At 43.1% G+C, this 27,767-nt stretch overlaps 1 protein-coding gene across 1 annotated transcript; it reads right to left on the reverse strand.

The window, feature by feature from the left end:
- Nucleotides 1-232: 232 nt before the first annotated feature.
- LOC108795958 (collagenase 3-like) lies at nt 233-10,517 on the reverse strand. The gene is made up of 7 exons (XM_018567321.1): nt 10,496-10,517; nt 9,991-10,113; nt 8,861-8,986; nt 6,452-6,637; nt 2,554-2,713; nt 1,840-1,943; nt 233-351 (listed from the first exon to the last, which is right to left on the reverse strand). Exons 1-7 carry the CDS (start codon nt 10,515-10,517, stop codon nt 233-235), a joined length of 840 nt encoding a protein of 279 aa, XP_018422823.1.
- Between the last annotated feature and the right edge of the window lie 17,250 nt (nt 10,518-27,767).

Genomic DNA, 27,767 nt, shown 5'->3' on the forward strand with positions numbered 1-27,767 from the left:
TACATTGGGGTTAATATAATAATGTGAATATAGTGGGTAGACCCAGTCATTCAACACCACAAGCAGGTAAGAATCTGCATTAAAGCCAATTCAAACAATAGCAGAGCTTCACTTTATTTAAATATACAAACACCAAATGGTACTGCATATTTTTATGATTATATTCAAGTGTTAACATACATGTTGCACTCAGAAATGCATAGATCTGAAGAATTAATCCCAGCTGTGAATCTTATTTGTTCTCTTTCTTCAGGCATTTGAACCATCTGTTTCTTTTGAACACCTGTATGACTCTGTTCTTTGCAGTACTGAATTGGTACATACGATGGCCATCCAAGAAATAAATGTCTCCTAGAAGTAAGGGAATATACACATATTTTAACTAATCTATTTAGCACATATAGGAACATTAATTCTAATTTTAAACAATCCTACAGCTGACCTAAAAAAAACAGACCCTATTAAAATGGTCATGGGTACAAAAGTTGAGGCCAGACACTAATGCATTGCATGTAACCTAAAAAATCAGACCCCGGTAAAATGGTCAGGGGTGCAAAATTTAAGGTCAGACATTGATGTATGGCTTGTGGTGGCCTCACGCACCCCAGTAAAGAGACTCTGTCATGAGAGAAGTATGGGGGCTGCCATTGCTGGCCTCCTTCTGAAAATGTTAGTTGCCTGACTCTTCAGTCATTTTAAGTCAATACCCAGAGCATGCATGCTGTACAGGAGAAAGTGTCATCATTTCGTATCTCTTTACTTGTTTTCAGGTCAGCAACTCAGACAGTATTGAAACAAAGGCATTAGCACGATAGTCAGGAAACTAGAATTCTCAAGAGGAGCGTTTAACAATGACAATCCCTCTTCTTGTAAGATATTTGACCTATCATATTTGACACTTTGACAGGGTACCCTCTTTACTTCACTTGTAAATCATAAAGACTCTAAGCCTGACTGTCTCTAAAATTGGTGAGTTAGTTTCAGATGGGAAGGAGGAGCTGCAGCTCCATACTTATTGAGGGCCTATACACACTTTGTCTGTTCCCCTACTTTAAAACATGAATATACTTTTCATGAAGAAGTTGCTTGTACTTTACTCATAAGACTTCAATTCAACAGCAGGGCAATGTCAATCTCACTACTGACTATAGAGTAGAGTGGTTTTATATATATATTTCTTTCTTTCTTTACTATGGTCAGGGAAAAATATTTTGTTTTATTAGAAGAATATGAAATAGTCTATATTAATATTTTATATTCTAATTTTCAGCACTTGGGCCAAATGTGTCCTTACCTCCTGTTGCCTGTTATTTTCAAACCTCAGTAGCTTAAGCTAAGCTTTATACACACAAGTGATTAACTGGTGAATAGGCTGCCGAATCAGCTGTAGAATGTTCTATGCATTCTCACACACTGGACAAAACATGGAAAAAAAAAACATTTTCAAGCCACAACAGTGCTGATTTATGTTCTCCCTTAGTAAGCCCTGATTAATGGGGTATTTGTATGAGCCCCCAAATATGTTGGCTGTCTATACTGTCCCCTCAACCCTTTAATGGATTAAGATATATCTGGAATATTAAAAAAAATATTCAAAGTAAAATTGACCCCAAACCCCTGTCCTCAATGCCGGTGCCATTGCTAGCTTTATATATAGTAGTACAGGAGCAGGGGGTTACAGTGTGGGCTCCATCATCTGTTCCTATGGCATAGAAGCTTACCATGGCTTTTGCTAGGTAGGTTGCAGATAGCAATTGATAAGATTATAATTGCTTTACAACCTATATTCTGCATTTGCCAAAAGAAGCCAAACAAACTGTCTTTATAGTGATTACTTACCATTCTTTTCAAAAGCAGATAGAATTCTCTTTCCAATACCAGGGAAACCTGTAGACATTAGTTTTGGAAATCCAGCATCCATTTTCTGCTTTTCTTCATCATAACTAGAGAAACATTTCAAAATTAAAATATCACTGCATTAGCCTGTAGCTAGGCCACATAATGAACAACTCCCCAGTCTCTATGTTAAATTTCCATAGCTTGATGCCCCAGACTGATAATGCATTAATAAACATCTCCCAACATGTTATGCATATTTTTCAGGTGCTCCCATTGAACTCTGTTTGGGCCAAAACATGCGGTTTTGCCCCAAAAGAAGCTCATGCACTTTTTGCAAGCAATAAGGTTCAACCTCCACTGAATATAAATGGTCACCACTGAATATAATGGAATTCCTTGTGTCGAGTGTTAAAGCTCTCCTGGTAAAGCTTCAAATTGCTTTTAAATTCACTTAGGGGGGAATGGGCCCAAAATATGTAGGGAGCCAAATAGATATCTCATCCACACAAAAATAAGTGAATAGTTTGTTAGCGTTAGATTGTTTTGCTACCAAATAATGTTTTTTGGACCAACATTGTTAGTAAATAGTCTTGCAAGTAAGATCATTTATCATTTTTTTTTTTTTAATAGTATGTAAACAATATGGGTTCAATTTGTAATCAAACAATAAGTTCATTATTTTGTATAATGTTTATGTTTTATTACTAGTTTTACCTCCAGTATTTATCCCCTTTAAAGAAGTAGGTTTTTCCTGTACGTTTATTGTGGACGGCAGCATCAATTTTCTTTATACTGTCAGGAAAGCCCAGCTGGGAAATGTCCTTAGGCAAATCCTTTGCAAGATCACCATCATTTATAATCCAGTATTTCCTGCCTATGAAGACATGAATGTTGGGTTTGATTATTTACTTAGAATATGACTTCTGTTCTAAAAGCTAATTTTAAAAACGTGTCTAATCATATTCTATAAATATATGTGATACATATAGTAGGTGCATACCACCAGGCAACAATTGACCCAGGATAAAGAGACTCTGTCACCAGATCATTTGAACAAAGACAATGCCAGACCCAGAAAGAGTCCAGGAGAAGCTGGCATCAACTGGGATCAAGTGAGAAGGGAACAACTCCTCAGTCGTGACTTTTTTTGATCTGATGCTTTAGGTTTTTGGTCTAGATACATTAGATCTGTGCAGCAAAACAAAGAGAGAGACAACTGAGGAGTAAAGAAGGACAGAGGGATTTAGTTGCAAAAAGACGGACAGTCCCTCCAAATCAAGGATAGTTGGGAGCTATGGGTAAACTGTTTTCAAGAGTTTATAAAAAAAAAAAACATAATCTAAATAAAATAAAGTAAATTACAAAATGCACCATGTAACTATACAAAGTATTATACTACTCTAAAGTCATCCAACCTCTAAATTATGGCCTCTGTTATATGGAAAAGCCAAGAAAGGAAGTAGTAGTGTAAAAACGCACTATTGGGTTCAGTCAATCATTGCTCACTTATGAACGCTTTATGGCCCATGCAACTGGGGACATGGCAGGGGTGTGTTCTCTGTACTTCCACTTTGTGTTAAAAGGCATCCCTCTTTCATATCTCAGAACTTTGGGAGGTATGCACAGGATAAAAACAAGCTTCTATACATCAACTAACTGGTGATTTAGGATTAGGGGTCATTTCAACTGGAGGAGGAAGCACATTTGCTTTACTTCTGTTCTGGTGACAATTTTTTATTTTTTTTCACTTTCAGTCCCAGTGGCAGTGGTCACCAAGAATGACAGAGAAGCAGAAAGAAGACAGCAATACCCAACAGAGGTACTGTTAGAATACACATTATTGTGTTTATAGCAATAACTCCTGCAGTATATAATTTTGGTCACTAGATGGCAGTGTTTATAAGTTCTGTTATATCTATGGTAGATACTCTGTTGTATTGAATAAGGTATGCCATGCCATGTGCAGCATGCATATCAGACTGTGTGCTTGTGTTTCTCCGTGAGGCTGTGCTAGAAGTTCCAACAGGTACTAATACCTCAACTCCACTTCATCCAAAACCAACAGGGTTATTCACAAAAGAGTTTGGAAGAGGCAGGAGTAGTGAACAATCTAGGACAACATAGCTGAACTGGAAAGTGAGCTAAATTGAATAATTTTTCCAAATCAGCTATATTGTCCTAGATTGTTCTCTTCTCCTGCCTTCTCCAACTCTTCACCCTTTTGTGAATAATCCTGTAAAAAAAAAAAAAAGTTTAGGTTTTAGATACATTTTATTATCATTTAATGAATGTTTGCATTTAAGGAACAAAGACAATAGGGGGGTTATTCACAAAGCTGGCGAATGCAGCCGAGTGAATAAACCAGGCGAGGTGAAATGAGCCAAATGATGTTCGGCTATTCACTATGGATCAGTTTGGCCGATACCCATGGGGGACCTCTTACATGGGTATCAACTGTACCGGGGCGGCATGGCAGAGGTGACAGGGGAGGGGGTGGAGGGGGCCGGGCCCCAGCAGCAGCAGGTAAGAAGAGTTGGAAGGAGGTACAGGGAAAGGCACCCCGACGACCAGCCCAGCCCACCTGGAACCCTGCAGAGTCCACCGTAGAGAGTCTCAGGTGGGCTATGCAGGATCTATGGTGTGCTCTGCAGGGTCTCAGGTAAGTCCAGAACGCTACTGCAACATTAGAGACTGCTGGGGGGTCGGGGGCCAGTGTAATCCGCTCACCGCGCCCCCCCTCCCCCCCCATCTTGGGAGGGGGGCCCAAGATAAAATCTTGCACCAGGGCCCTTTGGTTATTAGGTCCGCCACTGTGTTAACAATACCTTTGAAGGAACAATCAGATCATTTTCATCATCTGAATACTCATATGCGGCTTCAATGTTGTTTAGTGACCTCTGGCCTTTGCTCTCAATGTAAAGAGGCTCCGCTTGAGATTCCTGGTTAACTTGGATCCATAGATATCTAATAAAATGAATACAAATAAAGTAAATAAAAATGCCGTCTAACTTTCTAACTTGTTTTTATTTTACTGTAAAATGGCCGAACAGTGTTCGGCTCACTTCACTTCAGATCGGTCATTCACTCGGCTGCCCTCGCCAGCTTCGTGAATAAACCCCATAGTATATACATACATACATATACACACATACAGATTGGCCTGCATGTATTTGAACCAATTATTAAATATGCATGCTATATTTATAGATGTCAGGGCCAATTTGGAGGTGGGGACAGAAAAAACAACTCCACACAGATAATTGAACTGAGGGCTCCCAGTGCTACAAAGCGCTTACCGCTGAGCCACTGTGCTGGAAACAAAAAGTGCAATTCTTCTAAATACACAGAAGAAATACATATATGGGAACTGTTCAACTAGTATATCTGTTCATCCAGTTCTGAGATTTACACAGCTCTGCAACAGGGGATGGCCAGACAAATGACACCACTTTCCACTTGTTACCATACTACTTGGAATGACACCATTTTTCACTTGTTACCATTACTGACTGTAGAAAGGAAATAGTGGTGTCCAGCGATGGGGTTTTTGTCTGTGGCTGTGGAGGATTCACGCAAATGTTCTGTGTTCGCTGTTTGCCTGACAGGTGAAGTTATGGGCAAGTTTGCCTAAGTGCCAAACGCAGAACCTCATAATGTCTTGCCAGACCTGAAACTGTGATCAGGTGGTATAATATGATCCATAATGGGGATTGGTAAATCTACCTATAGAGCTGCACAGTGCTGTATATTGCCACTGTTACATTACAGTGAATTGCAGTGTGGTGGGATGGGGAGATTGGAGTATAATCCTCCTTTCCTCTTCCCCCCGTATTCACTGTGCTTTCCAGTGTTCCTATACTCTGAACTGCATTGCAGTGTAACACCCATTGTGTTCACAATACAGAGACCCAACAGTCCTTTTTAGGACTACATTTTGTTTGTGTCAGCAAACAACATCTGTTGCTCTTTAGCTGCTGCCCCCCCCATGTCTTTTTTAGGGGTGTTTTATGGAGTTTTTCTACATCATTTAAAAAAAACAAAGGGTTAGGAGTTATAGTGTTTTAGGTTTAATGTCTGGGGTTTAGTGTTTTAGGTTTTTGGGGGAGGTATATTTTATTTCTATATACCTATAATTTGTTTTGTTTTTTTGGGGGGGGGGGGGGGGGGAAACCTTTCTTAGAAGCACATCACAGCCTACTGACGCGGACAAGTTTACTGCACCAAATCACCAAAATAAGAGGTTCTTAGATTTCTCGTTTTTTTTTTATACCTGCTGGATACTAGGGTCAAGAGGAGCCGCTGTATCACTGTTTAGTCAGCAACATTGTAAATACCTAAACCACCCCTATTAAACTCCTTTGCCTACTGCAGGGTTATCTTTGTGTAAACTGTGATCATTCTGCCACTGAACTTCAATGTTGGCTAAACTGAGACCAAGGTGCTGATATATTAACGTTCCTCACAGCATATTCGTATGGTCACTAGATGGCGGAAATGCTTTACTCTGGGTGGAACATTTATACATCAGTCCCCATGTATGGTATTTGAAATTATTTCGATGGCTTTCACTGAATTGATTTCTTTATTATACAGAGAACCCCGACAGCAATACTTTTCCATTGTCCAGAAATCTTACCGTACAGGGAGACAATTCCATTAATGTCATCTGCATGAAGATGAAATTGACCGGGCTCAACATATTTGTAGATTGGGAACATCAAGGCATCTGAATCTGCACTGTGATCAAGTCCAAGGGAATGGCCAAATTCATGGGCAGCGACAAGGAACAAGTTATAACCTTTAAATAAAGAGCACGAGAGAAAACTTGGTTTCGTATATTCCACAGCAGTGTGCAAAAACCCTAACAAATAGGTCTAGGGCTACACTGGTGATTACTGAGAGATTTAACTTCTTGTTGCCCATGTTGCCCGTCATCTCATTAGCAAATGAGGACACTGCCAACAACTAGTTATATCTCCTTGTACCAAAGAGATTTATTCATCACTGTAGCACTATGCTAAATGTCAGCTAAGTCCCTCTCACAGAAATACAGGAGAGAAATGAGTTACATACAACTAACACGGAGATAATTTTTTTGTACAAAGATAGAGAACAAAAATGGAGTTAAAGCTCAAGTCCACTTTTCTTATTGTATTTTTAGATCAGTGACCCAGCAGTGCAGGATGTAAAGAACTGCTCTTGCTGCAATATGCACCTCCTCTCCAGTGCTGTGTCACTATTCTCCAATCTAGTGCTCGTCCTCTTCCAGATTGAATGATGCCAAGCACCATTAAACCCACTTCCTGTGCTCCCAGGTCATCATGCACACATCCTCTGAGGATGCATCATCTCTCTAGTCTGGGCTCAAAGTACTTCTGGACTTCTGTTGAGGAGTAAGGACTGCCCATCATCACCACTGGAAGAGTTGAGGAAGGACCTGTGACATCACAAGATTGCAGAAGTAAGGCTGGATTTATACTGTTCCGTGTGCATGCAGTACAAGTGGTAATGCACACGTCTAGGTGTAAGTTGGCCCACAGAGTTTCCCTTTCTCATTCAGGCCAAACTGCAGCACATTTATGTGAACCAGCCATAGAAAAGAATGGGATTTCTACTTGACGTGTTTTATGCAGGAAAATTCAAGAGTTTTGCTGCTTAAAAACAGAAAAGTGTGAATAGGCCCTTAAGGTATATATAGAGATTAAAAAAAGTGGTGTGGAGGGAGGCTTCAGTGAGGAGGTTTCAGGGATCTTGCGAGAATGAAGGTAAAAAAAAATTGTGGAGTTGGACTTTAGGGCCTATTCACAAACTGTATTTTGTACATTGTGGCGGATTACAACATGAAGAAACTAGAATAAAAGACACTGAAGGGAATTTATCAAAACTTGAGCAGACAAAACCTAGAACAGCTTTGCACAGCAACCAATCAACTTCTCTTTGCCATTTTAAAATCTTAACTGAACAAACTTGAGAGAAGTTGATTGGTTGCCCTGGGCAACAACTCCACACTTTGTCTTCTCCAGCTTTGATAAATTTCCCTTACTGTGGGTTACCTGTATAACCTACGGCATCCAGTCAGATGACAGCTGTCATTTTGTAAAGCAGGTGAGGAAATGCAAGCAAGCATCTGAGAGTTTCTTACTTACATGTCCACTTATTGTCCCTTTTGTTTTGCTTGTACTCAAGTCTAAATTTTTATCATAGATCCCTCTCCAGTATAAAAAATGTTTTCCAAGTAGTACTCACCCTCTCTAGTCTATGCTCGAATGCTTCCCTACAAGTCCTTCTCCAAGGTCCAAAGCTGATCCTATTCCCGGTTGAATAACATCCATTGTCATTCAACCCCCTTCCTGTAAGGCCAGGGTGTCAAGATTGTCATGACATTGACCTTATATGGCCACATTAGGTCAATGATGTCACCCTGTTCCTTTGATTACGTGTGGCCGCAATTGATTGGTCGTGCACTGATGCCTAACTTCTGGGTTTGCATGAGCTCAGGTTCAGATCCAACCTGAGCTCATCCTTAAGGGGTGGGTCCATAGAACCCTGGGCTCACGGGAAGGCGGTTGAATTACAATAGATGTCATTTAACTCACTGGAACTGTATGGGAATGCACCTAAGTTCCAGGTTGCAAAGAGCTTGGGTTCAACGAAGAGGCACCGTAGGCGCAGAAAAGAATGCTGCAGAAAAAAGTACCACATGGAAATATGAGCACCATTTCCTGTAGCATTCAGGACCCTACACCACTGGAGGATAGAAGAAGAGAAAGAGAACTATGAGTGTCATGTGACTGGATTAAAGACAGCTGAGATAAGAAATGTGTAAAACAAAATTAGGGAAAGAATGCTTGGGAAAGAGGAGTCGGAAGTGGTAATGAACTGGAGGGTGGTGGGAGATAAGATAGCTGTAATTGGTCTTTTTTCCACACCATCATAGTGATCCATTACGGACATTCTAGAGTATTGTTTTGGATTATTGGAGGTGATATTAAACCACAGGTAAGAGAATGCAGAAAGCTACCAGGAGATGTAGTTTTCCATGTTTCATCTTCATCAAAGTGGGCATCACCACTTATTCTATCTCCCGGGGCATAAGCGTGTGCCAATGTACCTCCTGGACCATCAAATGAGAAGAAGTCACCGTGGCCTGTGCGAATACAAATAATGATTACTGCCTTGTCTTTACTTTTTAATATCTTCTGGTGTGGTGTGACTCTTTCCTTTGCTAATGTTTACAGAAACTGCTGCCAAATGCTATTCGTGTTATGAACAACTCATGAATGGATCAGTGAACAAAAACTCAAAAACCTCGAGACCCAATTATTTCCTCTTTGGAGACCAACATCTTTCCTCTCACACAGAATGGGATGTCACACATTTCTACAAATAGTTTGTAATACTTTTGTACATAGGATGTATGTACCAATATGCTCGGTAAACAGCTAAGCCTCCGTTTTAAAAAGTTTAATAGATTCTTTAATATGGATAATATATTTGTAATACATGTATTTTTTTCACATTGATAGATTCAGTTAAGTCCCAGGGCAGTGCGGTATTGCAATAACATGCGTTGCACTGCAGTAAAGTTGCACTTACACCTGGAGCTGTGATTGATTGATAAATTCAATCTTTTAATAGAAACTTTGCTCCAGCTTGATGTCTAAGACCCAGTTACTCCCCAATGGGGGACCAAACATTTTTCCTCTCACACAAAAAAAGAAGGTGAAGCCTGACTGTTAGCCACAGCCCAAACTGACCATTCCATGACAATCAGGTTTTATTGCTCTCTGCATATGTCAGTGAGCAGGGGGAGTGGTTAAAGATGAGGCACATTGTTTGCACATTAGTAGTCACAGTGTTATAAGAAGTATATTTGGAACAGTTCATGGATTTAAAGGTTACCACTATGTTTATTGTACATGCTTGGGGAATGGAAATGTTTGCTTTAAATCCCCAACGGCAGTAGCCTAATCAAAAGAAAAAAGAAGAGCACGTCAGGAAATAGTTAATCATATAACTACTATATGATATTTATTCCTGTAACAAAAATGTATTAAAACAAAATTAAAATTAAAAAAATATATATAATAAAACTAGAAAAAAAACCATATATACAAAAGAGGGTCAAATACTAAGTTTTAAGTAACAAACCTTGTGCTTCAAATGAAATCTCGATATCAGAGGTTTGATCATAAATTCGGGTGAAAGTCAGGGGGGTGACATCACTCCACAGCTTGAACGCTTTTTCAATAGATGTCTCATGCTTCCTCTTTTCTATATGTGTAAGCTTTCAACTCCAGCTGTTGTGAAACGATATGAGGCATTGCAAGACTCTAATATTACTTAATCCTGACTTCTAAACGTTGTGTTACATACTACTGACCCCTGCACTCTGCATTACATACTACTGATCTCTGCACTCTGCAATACTTACTCCTGACCCCTACACTCTGCGTTACTTACTACTTACCTATGCATTACTTACTACTGACCGCTGAACTCTACATTACTATAGGCCTTTGCACTCTGCATTACTTACTACTGACCTCAGAAATCTTCAATACTTACTCCTGACCCCTACACTCTGCATTCCCTTATTAATGACCTTTCCACTCTGCCTTACTTACTATTGATCTTTGCACTCTGCCTTACTTACTATTGACCTTGGCACTCTGCATTACTATTGACCTCTGCACTCTGCATGACTTATTCTTGACCCCTGCACTCTATGCTACTTACTCCTGACTCTGAATTCTTTGTTACTTACTACTGACCCCAAATTTTTCATGTCTTGCTTATATTTTAATAGGGCCAGGTTATCTTCTTGAGAAAAAAAAAAAATACACCCTGCATATCTTTGATATTTTCCATGTTGTTCAGGTAGATCTCCACCTTTCTAGGACTGCCTACCACTAATCTCGTGGATAAGTAATTATGAGGAGTGGGAACATCTTTCACAGAAGTTTCTAAAAGTAGTTTGGTTTTAAAATTTTGGTTTTCAAGTTAGTACCCCTGTCTGGGTTCCTGTTAAGGAGAATCACTCTCTCTATGTGTCCAGGTAACCATAGTTACTGGGACTTAAAGTGAGAAAAAATTCAAAATGTTGGGATGTTACTCAACAGAAATAGAGGGTAGGTCATCCAATGGGGATACCTGTGGTGACAACTGTTTAGGAGCGAATTTCCCTCACTTTGATTAGATCTCTTATAACTTCCTGTTTTGTCTATGGGACAGGCAGTGTATAGAAAGCTTCCCAAAGGGACACATACAGGAAAAAAACTGACAGGGGAATAACTATTCCATACTCTATTGAAACCTTAAAAAAAGTGATAGATTTACTTAAAGCTTTTCTGGCTTTTCTTAAAGCCATCTTTTTTGTGGGCAGGGATGCACTGCCCATGTGCGCATGCGCAGTGCGTCCCCGCTACAACAACTATGATGGCCACCAACAATAAACCTTAGTGCCAGGGGTCATTTTGTTGTGGTTGTGGTTGCATGTGCAAGATTGCCACCAGCAATGACGTTTATTGTCATTGGCCATCTTTTTGGTGGTGTAGCCCTCATCACTTTTTGTGAGGTAGCTACTAGAAATGTAGTAATGACAGTCTGGTTGAATTATAGTTGGCATTTATCTGGTTAATTCCAGGTGTTCTGGCATTGATTGTGCCTGCCTGTGGAGTGCGACTCTGCTGCATTGTGGGACAGCCAATGAGGGGCACAGTGAGTGTGTGTGCAGTTCACCAGCTAATCACTGGGTTCTCTAAACCAGTGTTGTATGTTGGCTAAGTGCTTATACACTCGAGGGAATTGCCATGTGCTCAGTTTGGACCAGCCATGGATTATTGCAGGTTGGGTTGCTGTCCAGATTAGGCCTGGGGGTGGGGATGCTGGAGTGCGGGAAGTGTTTGGCTAGGCCTCACGTATGGAGGAGACCTGTGCTGTTGCCAGAGGAGGAGAACCAGGGAAGCTAATGGCTACTGGAGGTGCCCGGAACATAGCGGACCTCAGGAGCGAGTCTGGAGTCTCTTCTGTTGAGGATCTGTGCTTATCCCTTCTCATCTGCTATTCAAATTCCTATTTGCTGTGCTACAAATGGATCTATACTGAGATACTAAAGGGGACTGGTGAGTCTGGAGCCGACGTCTGTGCTACCCTGGATGTCTGAGATCCCTATACCCTCTCTCCCCAGTGTCAAGATGTTAATAAAAGTTCTTCAGCATTATACTTTTGGCTTGGATGTCAGTTCTGTGAGCACTAGAAGGGCAGCTGAAGACCAAAAACCCCTAGACAGACTGGTGATGACCCAGGTTGTTCTGGCGGCTCTTTCGGGGTGAACGCTACAGTGGTAAATGGCGCCAAAGACAAGTGTCATCACCCTGGGTGTGGTGATGATGCTTGTCTTCTGGTGCTGTGTCTGCATACTTGCCGTATGGACACATGTCTGTATGGCAAGTGTACGGACACGGCGACAGACAAGCGCCATCACCCCGCGCGGGTGATAAAGTTTGCCGCAAAAAAAAACTAAAGGGCTGGTGGTAGGTGCATACCGGTGCGTACCGCCAGAAAAAAACATTGTGTGTGTATATATAACAATGCAGTTACCCTTGCAGGGGTTCTTCAACATCTCTTGGCAACACAAAGATATGCACATCAAGCCTTTTGGCTTTTCTCTTGCAGCATTACTGCTCCAGCCTCAATCCTCAGGTCACTGTCTGTTTCCTCCAGACAGCCTCAGTATCGTGCTAACCAGCACACTTGGTATGCAATCTGCAGCTCCATGCTGCACTGGACTCCACTCTGACTCCTGGGTGTAGTCATCCTGTCTCCCAGGTGGAGTCATGAACAGGTGTGCAATCATTAGGTGCTGGCCACTAATAAACCATGGACCCAGGCAAGGCCGTCTTTAATATTAATTGGGCCGTAAGATTTTGCTAAAGGGCCCCCACAACCCTCCCACCTCCATCACCTGCCCCCCACTTCCCAACCCAGACCCCCGTATCTACCTACATTATCTCCCACCAAAAGAAACTCAAAAATAATTTATATATATATAAGGTTCATTGTAATAACGCAATGGACTCGGGAGTCTGCAACGCAATGGACTCGGGACTCTGCAATGCAATAAGTGCAGGACTCTGTAATGTAATAAACAGAACTCTAATGTAATAAACAGGACTCTGCAAAACAATACATTCAACAGGACAACAAGCATCTTCCTTCCCTCCCCCAAGCCGCGCTCCCCTTTGCATTCCCAGCAACATCATCCTCCTCTGCCAGCCAGGCGCTCCGCTTTTTGGAGCTGCAGACAACAGGCAGAGAAGAGCACAGCTTCGGCCACTCCCAGCATGTACAAGCAACTTCACCGTCTGATGTTCCGTCTCGGCTGCTCTTCTCTATCACCTGCCAATTACCGCCTCCCTCAAGCTAAGCTAGTGCCGGTCCTGGCTGTCAACATGCTGTTAGTCCCCAGCCCAGTCCGCCCCTGCTACCAGTGGTGTCGCTGCTCCTGCCTGCTGCTCCAGATGAAAGGGACAGCTGCTGTGGGCCCCTGTAACTTATGGGGCCCGGGGCAGCTACCCCTTTTGCCCTGCGGCAAAGACGGCCCTGGACCCAGGAATGCAGATTGCATCCCTCCCAATTCTCTTTGAAATCTCCCAGTTCCAGGATCCCAGGCCAAATCCAGAAAACCTAGAAGGAACTGCAAAACCAGCTCTCTACCGGTAAAAGTATTTGCTTTCTGGAACCGCTCAGCCTCTCTGGCTAAAGGCCGTGACACACTGCACGCGAAGCAGCGCAGAGCGGGGGCGCGCTGCCTTTGCGAGCAGTGTGTCATGTAATTTTCTGCTCGGCACCTCAGCTTGCGAGAGCTCGCGGAGCTGAGCGTGCCGAGATGAACAATTTTAACTTCAGCCAATCGGCTCACGCGTATAAACCAGCGCGTCGCGATGCGACAGCTGGCAGGTTGTTACGGACGAGCCGATTGGCTGAAGGTGCTGTCAATCATCTGACTGCACTCCGCTCACAAACTGCACGCAAAGCTCCGTGCCGGATAGCTTTGCTTCGCTCTGCACGGCTTTGCGTGCAGCGTGTCACGGCCTTAAGAGTCAGGGGTGACTACTTTGCCAAATTACACAGTGACATTGCTGAGAAAGAGTGAGAAGGTGGGAAAAAAGGGGATCCCGCAGGACATAAGTGACAAAAAAATTAAGAAAACATTAATAAATAAATCAAAAACATAGCAGGTGTGATATTGGGGAGCTCACAGAGCACTCGCACAGGCTTTTCCATTAACAAAACGTCATTATTTTCTGTTCAAAAGGCAGACAGTAAAGGAAGTCCAACATAAATAGCTTGCTGCAGCATATAACAGATATGGGCTCACCAATGCTCACCCTTCACAGGTTATCCTGTTCAGTGTCCCAGTCCCAGGACCTTACTGTTTTCCTCAACAGGATCTCTTCAGGAATACACTGGGCACTTTGAGCAGCTTTCAGCAGCCTTTGATTTCTCACCCATACACCTTGGGTGCCTGGCTCTCTCAGCCTCTCTAGGCCTTCCAGCCTCCAACACATACACAGCCTTCTGGGTGGAGTCCGCCTGACTCCGAGACACCACCTGTCCCTCTTCCCAGCAGGAGCCCTGAACACACTCCAGCACCCTCCTCATGAGGGATGCACACAGGTGCACAATCAGGTGCTGGCTGCCAATAAAGCCTGGACCCAGGAATGGAGATTTCATCCCTCCCAATGCTCTTTGAAATCTCCCAGTTCCAGGAACCCAAGCCAAATCAGGAAAACCTGGGAAGAACTGCAAAGCCAGCTCTTTCCCAGTAAACGTTTGCACTTTCTGGAACTGCTCCGCCCCCCATGGCTGAGAGACCTGGGTGACTATATTGCCAAAACACACCCTGGCATTGCCACGCACTGCTACACAGGTCATAAGCACAGAAGTAACACCATGGTGTGAAGGCCCCTCAGTGCCACCATCTGCAGGGAATGTATCCAAAAAGATTCACATTGCAACAGAGTTGTGTTTTTGTCACCACCTATTAGAACATCACCTCCCCCCCTTAATTCACAAATTTGATGTCAGGCATTAAAGCCCCCCCCCGCCCCCATTGCTGGTGTAAGAAATTACCTTAAATGATGCCTCTTGATCCGATCTTCTTCTTTCATGTAATTTTCAGGAATCCCTCCAGCACTGGTGCCGGTCTCTGATCCAGCGCTGACTGTCTTTTCCTGTCTCACTGAGTCTGGGCGGGTGCACGCTGCCTCCATTGACTTACCTTCTGTCTCTCCTCGTCTCCCGGCCGAGGATCTGCTACTGCGCCTGCCCCATGATCCTTTGCGGCCTCCCGAGAATTTTCAGATCTTTGGACGGGAGTGTGCGGCGGAGACAGAGGTAAGTAATAACCTTTTTGTTAACTTTTTTTAATGTTTTTGCATATATCTGCTGATTGGTGGCAGTAGATATATGCAACAACACCGTGAGGCTTTAATATAATCCCTTAACAAAATGTACCGCAACCGGTCTATTGCCATTGATTGGTTTGTGCAGATGGTGGCACTCTAGCGCCAACATGTCACATCTGTGCTTCTGGAAACAAAATTTGAGTGGTCCAGTATGCTTCCCAGTTATAACCAAAGAACAGAATTCAGCATTTTCTTAGGAGCTGCAAGAAGAGTATATAGGAGACTCTGTATGGGTGGCAGGGAGTGTCCCCCGGGGAAGATTTATGAGTGGTTCTGTGACAGGGCCCAGGCACTGCTGTGTTATAGAAATGCTGGGAAGTTTATGTCTCCAAATGTTTCGTTTGTTGCTTTATAACTGAGTAATGATCTCTATCTACCAAGACTGCACTGTTATCCCTATGCAGTCCCTGACCAGCTCCCCTAGAATGTGTGCAGTCCCTGGTCACTTCCCCTAGAATGTGTGCAGTCCCTGACCAGCTCCTCTAGAATGTGTGCAGTCCCTGACCACCTCCCCTAGAATGTGTGCAGTCCCTGGTCACCTCCCCTAGAATGTGTACAGTCCCTGACCACCTCCTCTAGAATGTGTGCAGTCCCTGGTCACCTCCCCTAGAATGTGTGCAGTCCCTGATCACCTCCCCTAGAATGTGTGCAGTCCCTGACCACCACCTCTAGAATGTGTGCAGTCCCTGATCACCTCCTCTAGAATGTGTGCAGTCCCTGACCGTCATCTGTAGAATGTGTGCAGTCCCTGGTCACCTCATCCTGTAGAATATACGCAGTCTCTGGTCACCTTCTCTAGAATGTGTGCAGTCCCTGACTGTCTCCTTTAGAATGTGTGCAGTCCCTGACTTCTTCCTCTAGAATGTGTGCAGTCCCTGACCTCTTCCTCTAGAATGTGTGCAGTCCCTGATCACCTCCTCTAGAATGTGTGCAGTCCCTGACCATCACCTGTAGAATGTGTGCAGTCCCTGGTCACCTCCCCTAGAATGTGTGCAGTCCCTGATCACCTCCCCTAGAATCTGTGCAGTCCCTGGTCACCTCCCCTAGAATGTGTGCAGTCCCTGATCACCTCCCCTAGAATGTGTGCAGTCCCTGATCACCTCCTCCTGTCGAATGTGTGCAGTGCCTGACCACCTCTTTTAGAATGTGAGCAGTCCCTGACCACCCCCTCTAGAATGTGTGAAGTCCCTGACCACCTCCTGTACAATGTGTGCAGTCCCTGACCACCTCCTGTACAATGTGAGCAGTCCCTGATCACCTCTTTTAGAATGTGAGCAGTCCCTGACCACCTCCTCTAGAATGTACGCAGTCCCTGATCACCTACTCCTGTAGAATGCGTGTAGACCCTGACCACCTCCTGTACAATGTGAGCAGTCCCTGACCACCCCCTCTAGAATGTACGCAGTCCCTGATCACCCACTCCTGTAGAATGTGTGAAGTCCCTGACCACCTCCTGTACAATGTGAGCAGTCCCTGATCACCTCCTGTAGAATGTGTGCAGTCACTGATCACCTCCTGTAGAATGTACGCAGTCCCTGATCACCCACTCCTGTAGAATGTGTGAAGTCCCTGACCACCTCCTGTACAATGTGAGCAGTCCCTGATCACCTCCTGTAGAATGTGTGCAGTCACTGATCACCTCCTGTAGAATGTACGCAGTCCCTGATCACCCACTCCTGTAGAATGTGTGAAGTCCCTGACCACCTCCTGTACAATGTGAGCAGTCCCTGATCACCTCCTGTAGAATGTGTGCAGTCACTGATCACCTCCTGTAGAATGTACGCAGTCCCTGATCACCCACTCCTGTAGAATGTGTGAAGTCCCTGACCACCTCCTGTACAATGTGAGCAGTCCCTGATCACCTCCTGTACAATGTGAGCAGTCCTCGATCACCTCCTGTACAATGTACGCAGTCCCTGATCACCTCCTGTACAATGTGAGCAGTCCTCGATCACCTCCTGTACAATGTACGCAGTCCCTGATCACCTCCTGTAAGGCCCTGGTCCCCCTCCCCCCCCCCACACTTCTTTTTTGGACCTTTTTAAATGTATTTTTCTATATTCACAAATCTCTTAGCCACACCCCTTACTAAATGTAGCCACACCCACTGTTTGCGATCTGCTACTTGCTCGCCCTGGTAGACGCCTCGCTGGGTTTACATCTCCTAGCACAGGAACAGCCTTTTGTGATTGTTGGCTCATCTAAGTGAAGCCAAATAAACAGGTAAATATAAATCTTTCACTGACAACCTCACAGAATTATAATGCCATTGTTGCTTCTTCCACCTGCCCAGCTGTGTCAGGTTATGTGTACCAGCCAGCATGAAGGACAGTGGATGTGTATGTGAGCTGCTTTCATTTCTGAGCCCCACAAACAATCATTCCCAGCAACAGAGAGCCGCAACACATGGCAACCAAACAGGAAGGGGCTCTCTGTGGCTGCATCTGACCGGTTGCCATGGGTTACCTAACACTGCTGCTCTTACCATCATTGACATCACACGGGCCTAAATCTGCTTAAAGGGGATATAAAAGGACAGTGCAGGCCAGCCTGGGGGAACACATTTCTGGTTGCGCATGCTAACTATATCCATAAACACAAACAATATTCCAGACCTCAGACATTGAGTTAGGGCCCATTCACACTATATAAGGTGACTGTCTTTTTCCAACCATTGAACACCGCATGTTCAGCAGTTGCCGGTAAAGCGCATAGAAAACAATTGTTTCTTTATGTGCCTCATTCACCGCACAATGCGGGTGTCATGTGTGCAGCAAAACAATGCAGACATATACACGGCACATGATATGCACTGTTGAGCATTGAGCAGGTACCTGAATAGACTGTACAGGGGTAGTGTGAACGGGCCCTTAGTCTTCTGCATTTATTGTTTTGGGATATGTTACATTTATTGGTGAACCACAGACACAAAAAAACGGCCCCTTTAATGCTTCAACAACTATGATGAGTCTTTCCAGTGCGCAGTGTATCCAACCAACAAAATGGCTCCGCTCGTCTTGTGATGCACATCCCTGAAGTATTTGTGTCATGTCAGTTATGTCACATCGGGTAAAGCGGAACTATACTGTCCTATCCTTTTGTAGCCGAGGACGTTGCTATCTTAGTCTCTGTTTAGATCTGCAGTTGCCATGGTGCTGCACATGTGATCAGCTATGACACCAGTCTTTGGAGGGCTTCATAGTTTCTAACTTGAGCAATTTCTGGTAAACAGTTAAATCCGTGGGTTTAGCTCGGCTTTATGGGCCTTATACTTGTCTAGGAGGAAGCCATCGGACTGTATTACCCAGCAACCCCCTCACCGCACCGTATACTATTTCATTGATGTGGTCTAATGCCTGCAATACTACCGTATCAATATTTTGACGGGGCCCCAGTTTCCTAACTTGGCACTGTAAAGGTATTGTTGAATTGGTTGGTGGAATCAGTTACAATTATATCTGTGTTTATATTTCAGTATATGTCATTGCCATTGGCTGTTTCAGCTATGTTTAGTGCAGTGCATTCACATGTGGAGACTTCCATAGCTCAGACATTGTCCTCAGCTTCTGTATCTTCCTCCAGGCTGGATAGTTTGGGGAAGGTCGTGACATCCAATGAGCAGGACGTGAATTTTGCCTTTGCAGACTTGAATGTGGTAGAGATGTCCAAAGCTGAGTACACCCAACTTCAGCAGATCCTCTATCCGCAAATGGATCCTGAATGCAAGAAAGGCGGGGTGGAGACTGGAGGTGGTTCAGCATTTTACCCTGTTGGCAGTACCTCTGGTGTTTCTCAATGTCACTCTGCCACCATAACAAGCCAAAGCGGCTTCCCCTCCACCAGTTCAGAGTGTCAAAATGTACACCCCATCGTCTGCCCATTGGTGATGACACCTGCGTCCAACATGAACACCGGTCAGCCTTTAAAGAATCTTGAGTTCCAAGAGACGAGGATGATGAGGCTTAGTGCATCCAGTCTGCATTTAACTGGCAGCAACTCAGCTAACAAAGCTCCAAATGAGACTGGAGGAGATACCCCAGAGGCGGGCACTATGCAGGTGAAGAAGGATGGCAGCACCACTGGAGCCAACGTAGAAAAAGGGAACTCAGCTCGGGTGATTGATTCCAGATTGAAGTCCACTGTTCGTGTACGTTTAGAAGACAGATTTAACAGGATTCATTCTGAGGGGTCCAGGGGTCAGGAGGCACAGGATTCCGTATCTAAGTGAGTAATCAATTTATTGTTTCATTTATTATAATTGCATTGTTTGCTTGAGTGTGGTCATGTGCATGTAATAAATGGAATGTTATTTTTTTTTAAGCCAGATCCTTAACCACTTGAGTACCAATATACCCCTTCATTACCAGGCCATTTTAAGTTGTCATTGCTGTTAAAATATGGGTGTTGGAAATGGTGCACTAGATACAACATAACATTACTGTACAGGTTATACACAAAGGGAGGATAAGGTAAAGAAGTTAATATACCGGCCCATACATTGGGATGGAGGTGAGGGTTAAAAAAAAAGATCCCACAATGAAATCCCCCCCACCTTGAATTTTCTTCTGCCTGTGACCTGATCCTAATGAATTATTATTGGTCATCACACTGATCACAAGATTCATAGCCACTCCGATCAGCTCTGTACCTTGTGTCTGTGATCTGAGCTGTCTAATGGCAGCGGAAATCACAGCCATTAACAGGCACACTGGCCGCCATGTGTTTTCTGAAACGACATTTAAAAATGGTGGTCCGGAAGACATGTGCACCTCCTTGACGTTCTTTTCTTTTGGTTTTCTCTTTCTCCTCTGGTTTCTCGCCTTGCTCCTTTTGTCCTACCACTGTTAGGTGATTTATCAATGTTGGGCTTGGTATATGCCTTTATGAGTGGGCTCACGGACAGGCTCCACTTTATTGTTTTTCCTGCCTAAAAGTGATTCATGCACATAGAGGCCCTTTGAGGGTCCTATTTGTTTTTTTACAATATGTAAGTACAGAGGTGGGTGAAGCACGACTATAAGGTACAATATTTTAATTTGTATTGGGATCATTCCTGTGATAATAGTGTTCAGTGTTTGAGTTCCTTTTTTTATTTCAAAGGTATTTTTTTATATTTGTTCCCATTTTTACATGTAGGCCAAGTTGTCCAGCAAAACTGACAGTTTGAACAAACTATTATGGCCAATTTACACTATGGCGTCGCAGTATTATTATTATTATTACATTAGTATTATTATTAGTAGTATTTATATAGCGCCAACAGTTTGCGCAGCACATTACAATATAAGGAAGACATTACAGTTACAATACAATTCAAGACAAGATGGTAAGGAGGGCCCTGCCCCTGAGGGCTTACAATCTAAAAGAGGAGAAGAGCAGTAACGTCAGGCCCATGTTTAATACTGATTGGACCCTGGACAAATATTTTTTTGGCCCCCTGGCGAAATTTCTCTCACCTCCCCAACATCCCAAAAAAACAACCAAGAGCTTCACAGCAATACAATGCATATTAACCCCTTCGTGACTGACGACGTACAGTGTACGTCGCCAGCATCGGGGATGTTTAAACAAGTCTGTTATGTTTAAAATAAAAGTAGATATTATAAAAAAAAATGCTTTAACTATGTACACACCCAGAAAAATTAAATTATATTAATTAATATTACTAAACCAATTAATTGTATTTCCTTCCACAGCATTTATTTATTTATATTTATTATTCTTAATACACACCCACAATAAACAGAAAAATCAAATCTATATTAATGCTACTAAATCAATGTATTTATTTTATAATTTTTTCTAAAAATGATTAGCCCAGCAGTGATTGAATTTATATATTTTTTTACATTCATTAATTCATTGATTTACAATTGTTTGCAAAATAATTTTTTTTAAATATACTATTTATAAATAGTTGCCCTTGCCCAAGCAGGGTAATGATTAAATTATTACTGCCTGGTCTGCCAGTGCCACAAAGTGCCCACCTCCCACCTGCCGCAGTCGTGTTCCAGTTTCCGCCTCAGTCGGCGCTTTCCAGATGTCACGTCTGACACTCATAGACGTGTTTGAGGCACCTGGAAGGAGAAGCCCTAGTGACGTCCACCTGTGAGACGCATCATGTCACCCTATGTGGGAAGGGGGAGGAGCCACACGTAAATGTAGTACAGATTGTATTATGCGATGGTGCCGGTTGCATAGAAAAATAAGTTATGGCATTGCTGTATGCCATACCGTATTCTACTATGCGATCGGCAAGTTTTTGCGGGCTCAAGGCCCCCACAACAATGACTGGGCCCGGGGCAACTTCCCCTTTTGCCCCGCGTTAAAGAAGGCCCTGAGTAAGGTGCACATTTTACTGCATTGCATGGCAATGCATGTTAAATGCATTAGTGTGATGTGGTGCCATTTATTTGAATAGTAATTCAAGTAGATCCCATCGCATTCCTGACCGGATATAACCCAAGATAATGGGTGGGTGCTGAGATGACAGCAGATGCCTCTGCAGATCAGTATCATGCGGTAGAAAAGTCACTTGCACTCCAATAAGATTTATTTGAATACCACCCCAATGTACCTTGCTGACGTGTAGCAGCACATTAACATGCATTGTGATGTGCTGCCAGAAAAATGCTGCATGCACACTGGGCTGTGCTGCAACACCAGTGCACCAGCAATGTGCATTGCAGTGCCATTCAAATGAATGGCACTGCATTGCACCAATGCATTTAATGTGTGTTGCATTAAAGGAGAACTATGAGATGAGTGATTTCCACTCACCTCATAGTTCTAGCCAACCTGTAGCTAATGCGCATGTTACAGCAACATCATCTTTTAATCTTTTGATTGCAACTTATTCCCCAGTAGAAAATAAAAAAACTGTTGCTGTAGGTGCTTAAAAGGTGTTAAGGGCCATTCACACCACTGCGTCCATCATCCCACCCAGCTCACTGACATCACTGATTGCCAAGAGCTTGGCAAGATGCCAGTCAGAGAGCCCTGCTCATCTCCTGGCAACCAGTGATGTCAGGTTGCTAAGAGCTCTTCCTGTAATAAAGACCAGTCACTGCTGCTCTCTCTACTTGTACAGGATGACTGGTCTTGACTCCACCCCTGCCTGTGGTCTTCTGCAGGCAGCTTGTAATGTGTTGAGCCTGCCGGGCCTCTCCCACAGCTCTGCTCTATGCACAAGCTAACTACAGCTCAGTGACAATGTCACTGCCATTTTTTTTTTAGAATTAAGCCATTGTTTCATTTCATCTGATTGTTGATCTTTTCTGGCTTTGCTGTGGCATTTGTCATATCAATCGATATTTTGAGCTAGGTACCGGTTATTTTCAGCTCGCATTGACTCTCTTTGCTGCAAATAAAGCTTTGCTGCAAATAGTGATCGTTACAACTCAGTCTGACTCTGACTTGCACGTCGTCTTACAGTTTTTTGTGTTATTCCTTAGTGCTCATGATCATGCATGATTTTTAAAAAATATTACATTAATACCCACCGTGACATTTGTATACTGCTTTTTTTTCTTTCCTTGTGTTTTTGTTTCTGTATTTGTTGGTTATATTGTAATAAATTAAGTTTTTTGTCAGAGTTTAACCCTGGAAAAAGGGTCAAAACTGCAAAATTTAAAGACAGTAAATGCTGCATTATTGCCACTAGATGGAGCTGAGGAGCATTGAAAATAAGCTTTTGTTTCCTATGCTCCTCAGCTCCATCTAGTGGCCGTAATTAAGTATTTACCTAATATTGCATTCAACCTATTTGTTTTTGCTTCTATTTGCACAGAACATGTAATGTCATTTTGCAGGGCAAATGGCTCTGTGAATTGTTTATAATTACACACCTTAGTTGGGGGCATTGGTGGGGCTTCCCATGCAATCTGGGTGACGGTAGCCTTAGTGGCAGCCCTTTAAATGGCCTAATTGACCATCAAAAACTGCAATGCAATTTGAAATTCAAATAAAAAGAAACAAATTACATTTGAATAGAAAACTGACGTCAAATGTGAGTTCATCCAGCATAGGAATCTGAACCCTTCTGCCCACACACATTTCAATGTTACTGTACAATCTCTGTGCAATAGTTACATAGTTACATAGTTACATAGTTACATAGTATTTGAGGTTGAATAAAGACATTAGTCCATCAAGTCCAACCTATTAGGATCTCATTCTAGGAGTACCTGTACCCCTGTATATTACGGTCCCTTAAGAAATCGTCCAAAAGTTTCTTGAACAATTCCACATTCTTTGCTGAAATCACTGTCTGTGGCAGTGAGTTCCAGACCCTAACTGATCTTACTGTGAAGAACCCCCTTCGCCCCTTGTGCTGGAATTTTTTTTCCACCAATTTTAGGTGGTGGCCTCTAGTTTTTGTAATGGAGTTAATTTTAAACAGTTTATCGCTAATGTTGCTATAACGCCACTTAGCTTCCAGGCACTTTGTTCTCCAAGCCCTGTTGTGAGCAAGCTCAAAATGAGTGATGCACTAGTTTATAATACACCTGCTCAATGAGAGACACCTGAGCTCAATTAACCCCTCCCCCTAACAAGAGCACTGCAACCAAAAATCAAGCACTTAATATATCCCAAACAGTTCAAATCCAATTTTTTTAACGCCACTTAGCTTCCAGGCACTTTGTTCTCCAAGCCCTGTTGTGAGCAAAATCCTTTGGATTTTCCAACAACCATGAAGAGTGAGGGCCTACAAAATTATAATAACTCAAATCTGGCTCTTGTGTAAACCCAGTTGTAAGGGATTTCATTCAAGCTCTCAAGCCTCCAGCAAATTTCATGTGGAGGCATAAATATGGGTCTGAATGACAGTCTTGTAGTCTTCTATATAATGAAGATGTTTTATAAGGAGTGTAGAATCAGTAGCTAACTTTCAGATGAGCTTCTGTATTTGATTGTCTAAATTATTTTTGTCTTCACCTTCTAGCCCCGTGCCCCTCATCCACCACCCATCTCAGCACATGGAAGCCCAACACCACAAGTGTGCCACTCTGGCGAAAATGGAAGGTTCAGCCGACACAGGGATTCTTCAGTTCCCATATCCCTGCAAGAGCCAAACTAGCAGCATTGGCTCCTGCCACACACAGGTGATCAACCTTTGCAGTCAGATGCCCTGATGTGTCCATGGGGATGTTTCCCGCACTAACCAATCAGATTTCTTTTCTAAATTCTCTTGGAAAACAAAAGAATAAGAAAAGAAATGTGATTGGTTGGCAGTTTTGGTCAGGTTTTGCAAAAATCGGCTTCCACTCTCTCTTTATCTCTTTCCAGTTGAGTGCCTCCGACGGCTATGGATGCTCTTCCCCTCTGCAGGAGGAAACCAAGCTCCAGGAGATGTCACTTCCCAAGAACTTCTCCTTCTGTTACCAGCAGGAATGGAAATCTGCAAATCAGAATAAACTAATGCCTAAGCAGGTCTGGAATACAGGTAAGGGTGAGTTCTTCTACGTTTGTTCCAAGTGTCCTGAGAACTATTTAGGAACATTGCATTCAAGTTCACATAGTATTGTATTAATACACAGATCAGCCTTAAAGTGACATTAAACCCTCAGATTTTTTAACATAAAACAATACTGTAATGTGTGCCTTACTGTAATCCATGGTTGTTTCCCTTCTCTTTGCTGCTCTTCCTTTTAAATCTGTATCTCTTCTCATGCTGGGGGAGAACTTCTGTTTTGCAGCAGACTGCCTTGTCTCTGGAATGGCTACACAGTGTCTGTGTATTAGTTTCTATAGGCTTGTAACCTGAGCCAGCACTACAGGAAGAGGCCCTGAGCTGAAAAGGGAAGTTCTCACCAAGCATGAGAAGACATGAGGATTTAAAATGAAAAGCAGCAAAGAGAAAGGAAACAACCATGGATTACAGTAAGGCGCACATTACAGTATTGGTTTATGTTAAAAAATCTTAGGGTTTAATGTCACTTTAACATTATGACCATCTGCCAAATATTGAGTAAGTCCCCTTTTTGCTGTCATAACAGCACTGACAATTTGATATGGTTTTTTGCTCTTTGTTGAGATCTCCTTATGGAGATCTCACTTACCATCTTGTCTTGAATTGTATTGTGATTGTAATGTCTTCCGTATATTGTAAAGCGTTGCGCAAACTGTTGGCGCTATATAAATCCTGTATAATAATAATAATAATATGGAGGGTAAAATTTATTGTATTGCATATTTACAATAGGAGACCCAAGAGCTTTATTTATATGTATATATAGATGTTTAGCCCCCTATCCCTCGTTTGTATACACAAAACAGCACTGACTCGTCGAGGCATGGACTCCACTAAACCTCTGGAGGTATAGGTCATTTCTGTATGAGCTTTTGTCCTACCACCGCTAGGTGGTTAGTGAAAATAGGTAATTTCTTTTCGGGGAAGGAGGAGATGGTAAAAATAGGTGATTTCTGCATGGGGAAGGGGTAGATGGCTATTAGAGGTACGGTCTGTCTGGAGCAGAGAAAGAGGCAGAGAGAGGAGGGAAGTGTGAGAAAGCAGCAATACGATGTGGGGGGATAGATGTCCAGGAAGATGAGAAGCAGAACATTGCTGTATATTTGCACTTATATTAGTCCTCAGGAGAACTTTGTGGCTTTGTGAGAGTTCTGTGTTTAGTTTTTATTGCAGTTTATGCACTGAAAATCACAACCAGCATTATCGGCCCTGCCTGCTGGGCTACAAACTTCAACCTAACCCCATCTCTGTCTGTCCCAAACCACATGCATACATTGATTTCTTTCCCAGCAAAAAATATTGTTGAATTGACTCCTATGCGCCTGCCCACACACTGTGTAGGGAAAGGGCTCTTGAAAGATGTAGTTCTTGGTGTGTGCCTACATCAATAGGAGTTGGCCTCCTGGCAGCTGCCACTGCAAGAAATGTATAGACCTGGTGATGAAGTCACAATAAAAGCTGTTTCTATTTAACTGCCTGCTGGCCGGCCATTGCAAAAAAACGGCCGGCCGGGAGCTCCCTGTGTCTGAGCGGGCATTTTTTAAGCCCTGTCAGCCACGCCCACTCGAGCACGGCACGCGGGAAAGTGCCAAAATGTAAGACAGGCAGCAATGCCTGTTTACATACAAGCGATCCGCCGGCTACAGAGCCGGCGGATCTCTTGTATAACGTGCTGGTATGTGCGCCCCCCTGTCTGCTGCCCCCACTGTCCCCCTGGTTTTGGGCTCCGCTGTGCCCAGTGCGAGCCCGGGACCAGCATGGTGGCTCTGTGACAGGGGATCAGAGGGAGATTGGTACACGATCTCGCTCCGGTCCCCTCTCCAGTGTCAGAATGCGGAAGTGATGTAAATTACATCACTAGCGAATTCTGCTGTCCAGCTTCAGTCCAGCTTCAGAAGCTGATGAAGCAGATTTGTGCTTCATCAGCTTCTTTGAGGGTCCCTAGGTGACATTAGGGGTCTTGGGGACCCCTGATGTCTCCATAAAGAGGAACTGTCACATCCTCTGTGCTATCACATAGGGAGCTCCATAGCCCCCTATGTAATAACAATAAAGTTAAGTGGGAAAAAAAAATTAAGGTTGCAAAAAAATATATATTTAAAGTCACACATAAAAAAGAATAAAAAAAACACAATTTTTAAAAAAAGCCTACCCATACATACACGTGTGCAAACATGCGTCGGGTGCGCATACGTGCGATAACGACGATTGTGCCCATTGTGCCGCAGATGTAACATATCGCCGCGAAAAGTTGCAGTGAGAGCAATAATTCTAGGGCCATCAATCACTGATAACACTGAACTGATGAGCTGTAAAAGCTTTTAAAGCGTCGCCTATGGTCAATTTTTGGTATGGTAGTTTTTTGCGATTTCGCTGTTGCATACAATTTTAAAGCTTGACATGTTTGCTGTCTATTTACCCGATGTAGGAAGTCCATGGTCCCATCGCACTCCTGACCGCAAAAAATCCCTCAAAGACGTGGGTGCTGCAGTAGTCAATGGGTGGCAGCCGTAACAATCATGAACAGAAACAGAGACACCGGCACTCCAAATAGCAAGCGAACGTCTATTTATTGACGTGCAGCATAGCAGAAAATGGCCATTACCTGATGTACCTGATGTGACCCCGTCTTTTATATTTTACCAAAAAATTTGGGTGATAATAAATGTATTATAACATAATGTAAAAAAAAAAAAAAAACCTTTAAAAAAAATAACCTTTCACAAATTTTTCCTTTATATAGTAAAAAAAATAAACCCCCCAGTGGTGATTATATACTACCAAAAGAAAGCTCTATCTGTCCCCCAACAAATGGTATAAAATTAATTTCAGTACAGCGTTGCATGACGGAATGAATGTCAGTCAAAGTACCTCAGCGCTGCCTACTGAAAAATGGCCTGGCCAGGAAGGGGGTGTAAACACCTGGTCTTCAAGTAGTTAAACGGACAAGGTAAAAGAAAAAAAATGCTGGGACATGCTCTGGA

Source organism: Nanorana parkeri, unplaced genomic scaffold, assembly GCF_000935625.1.
Source record: "Nanorana parkeri isolate BGI_ZX_2015 unplaced genomic scaffold, ASM93562v1 scaffold1029, whole genome shotgun sequence".
NCBI classification, from domain to species: Eukaryota; Metazoa; Chordata; class Amphibia; order Anura; family Dicroglossidae; genus Nanorana; species Nanorana parkeri.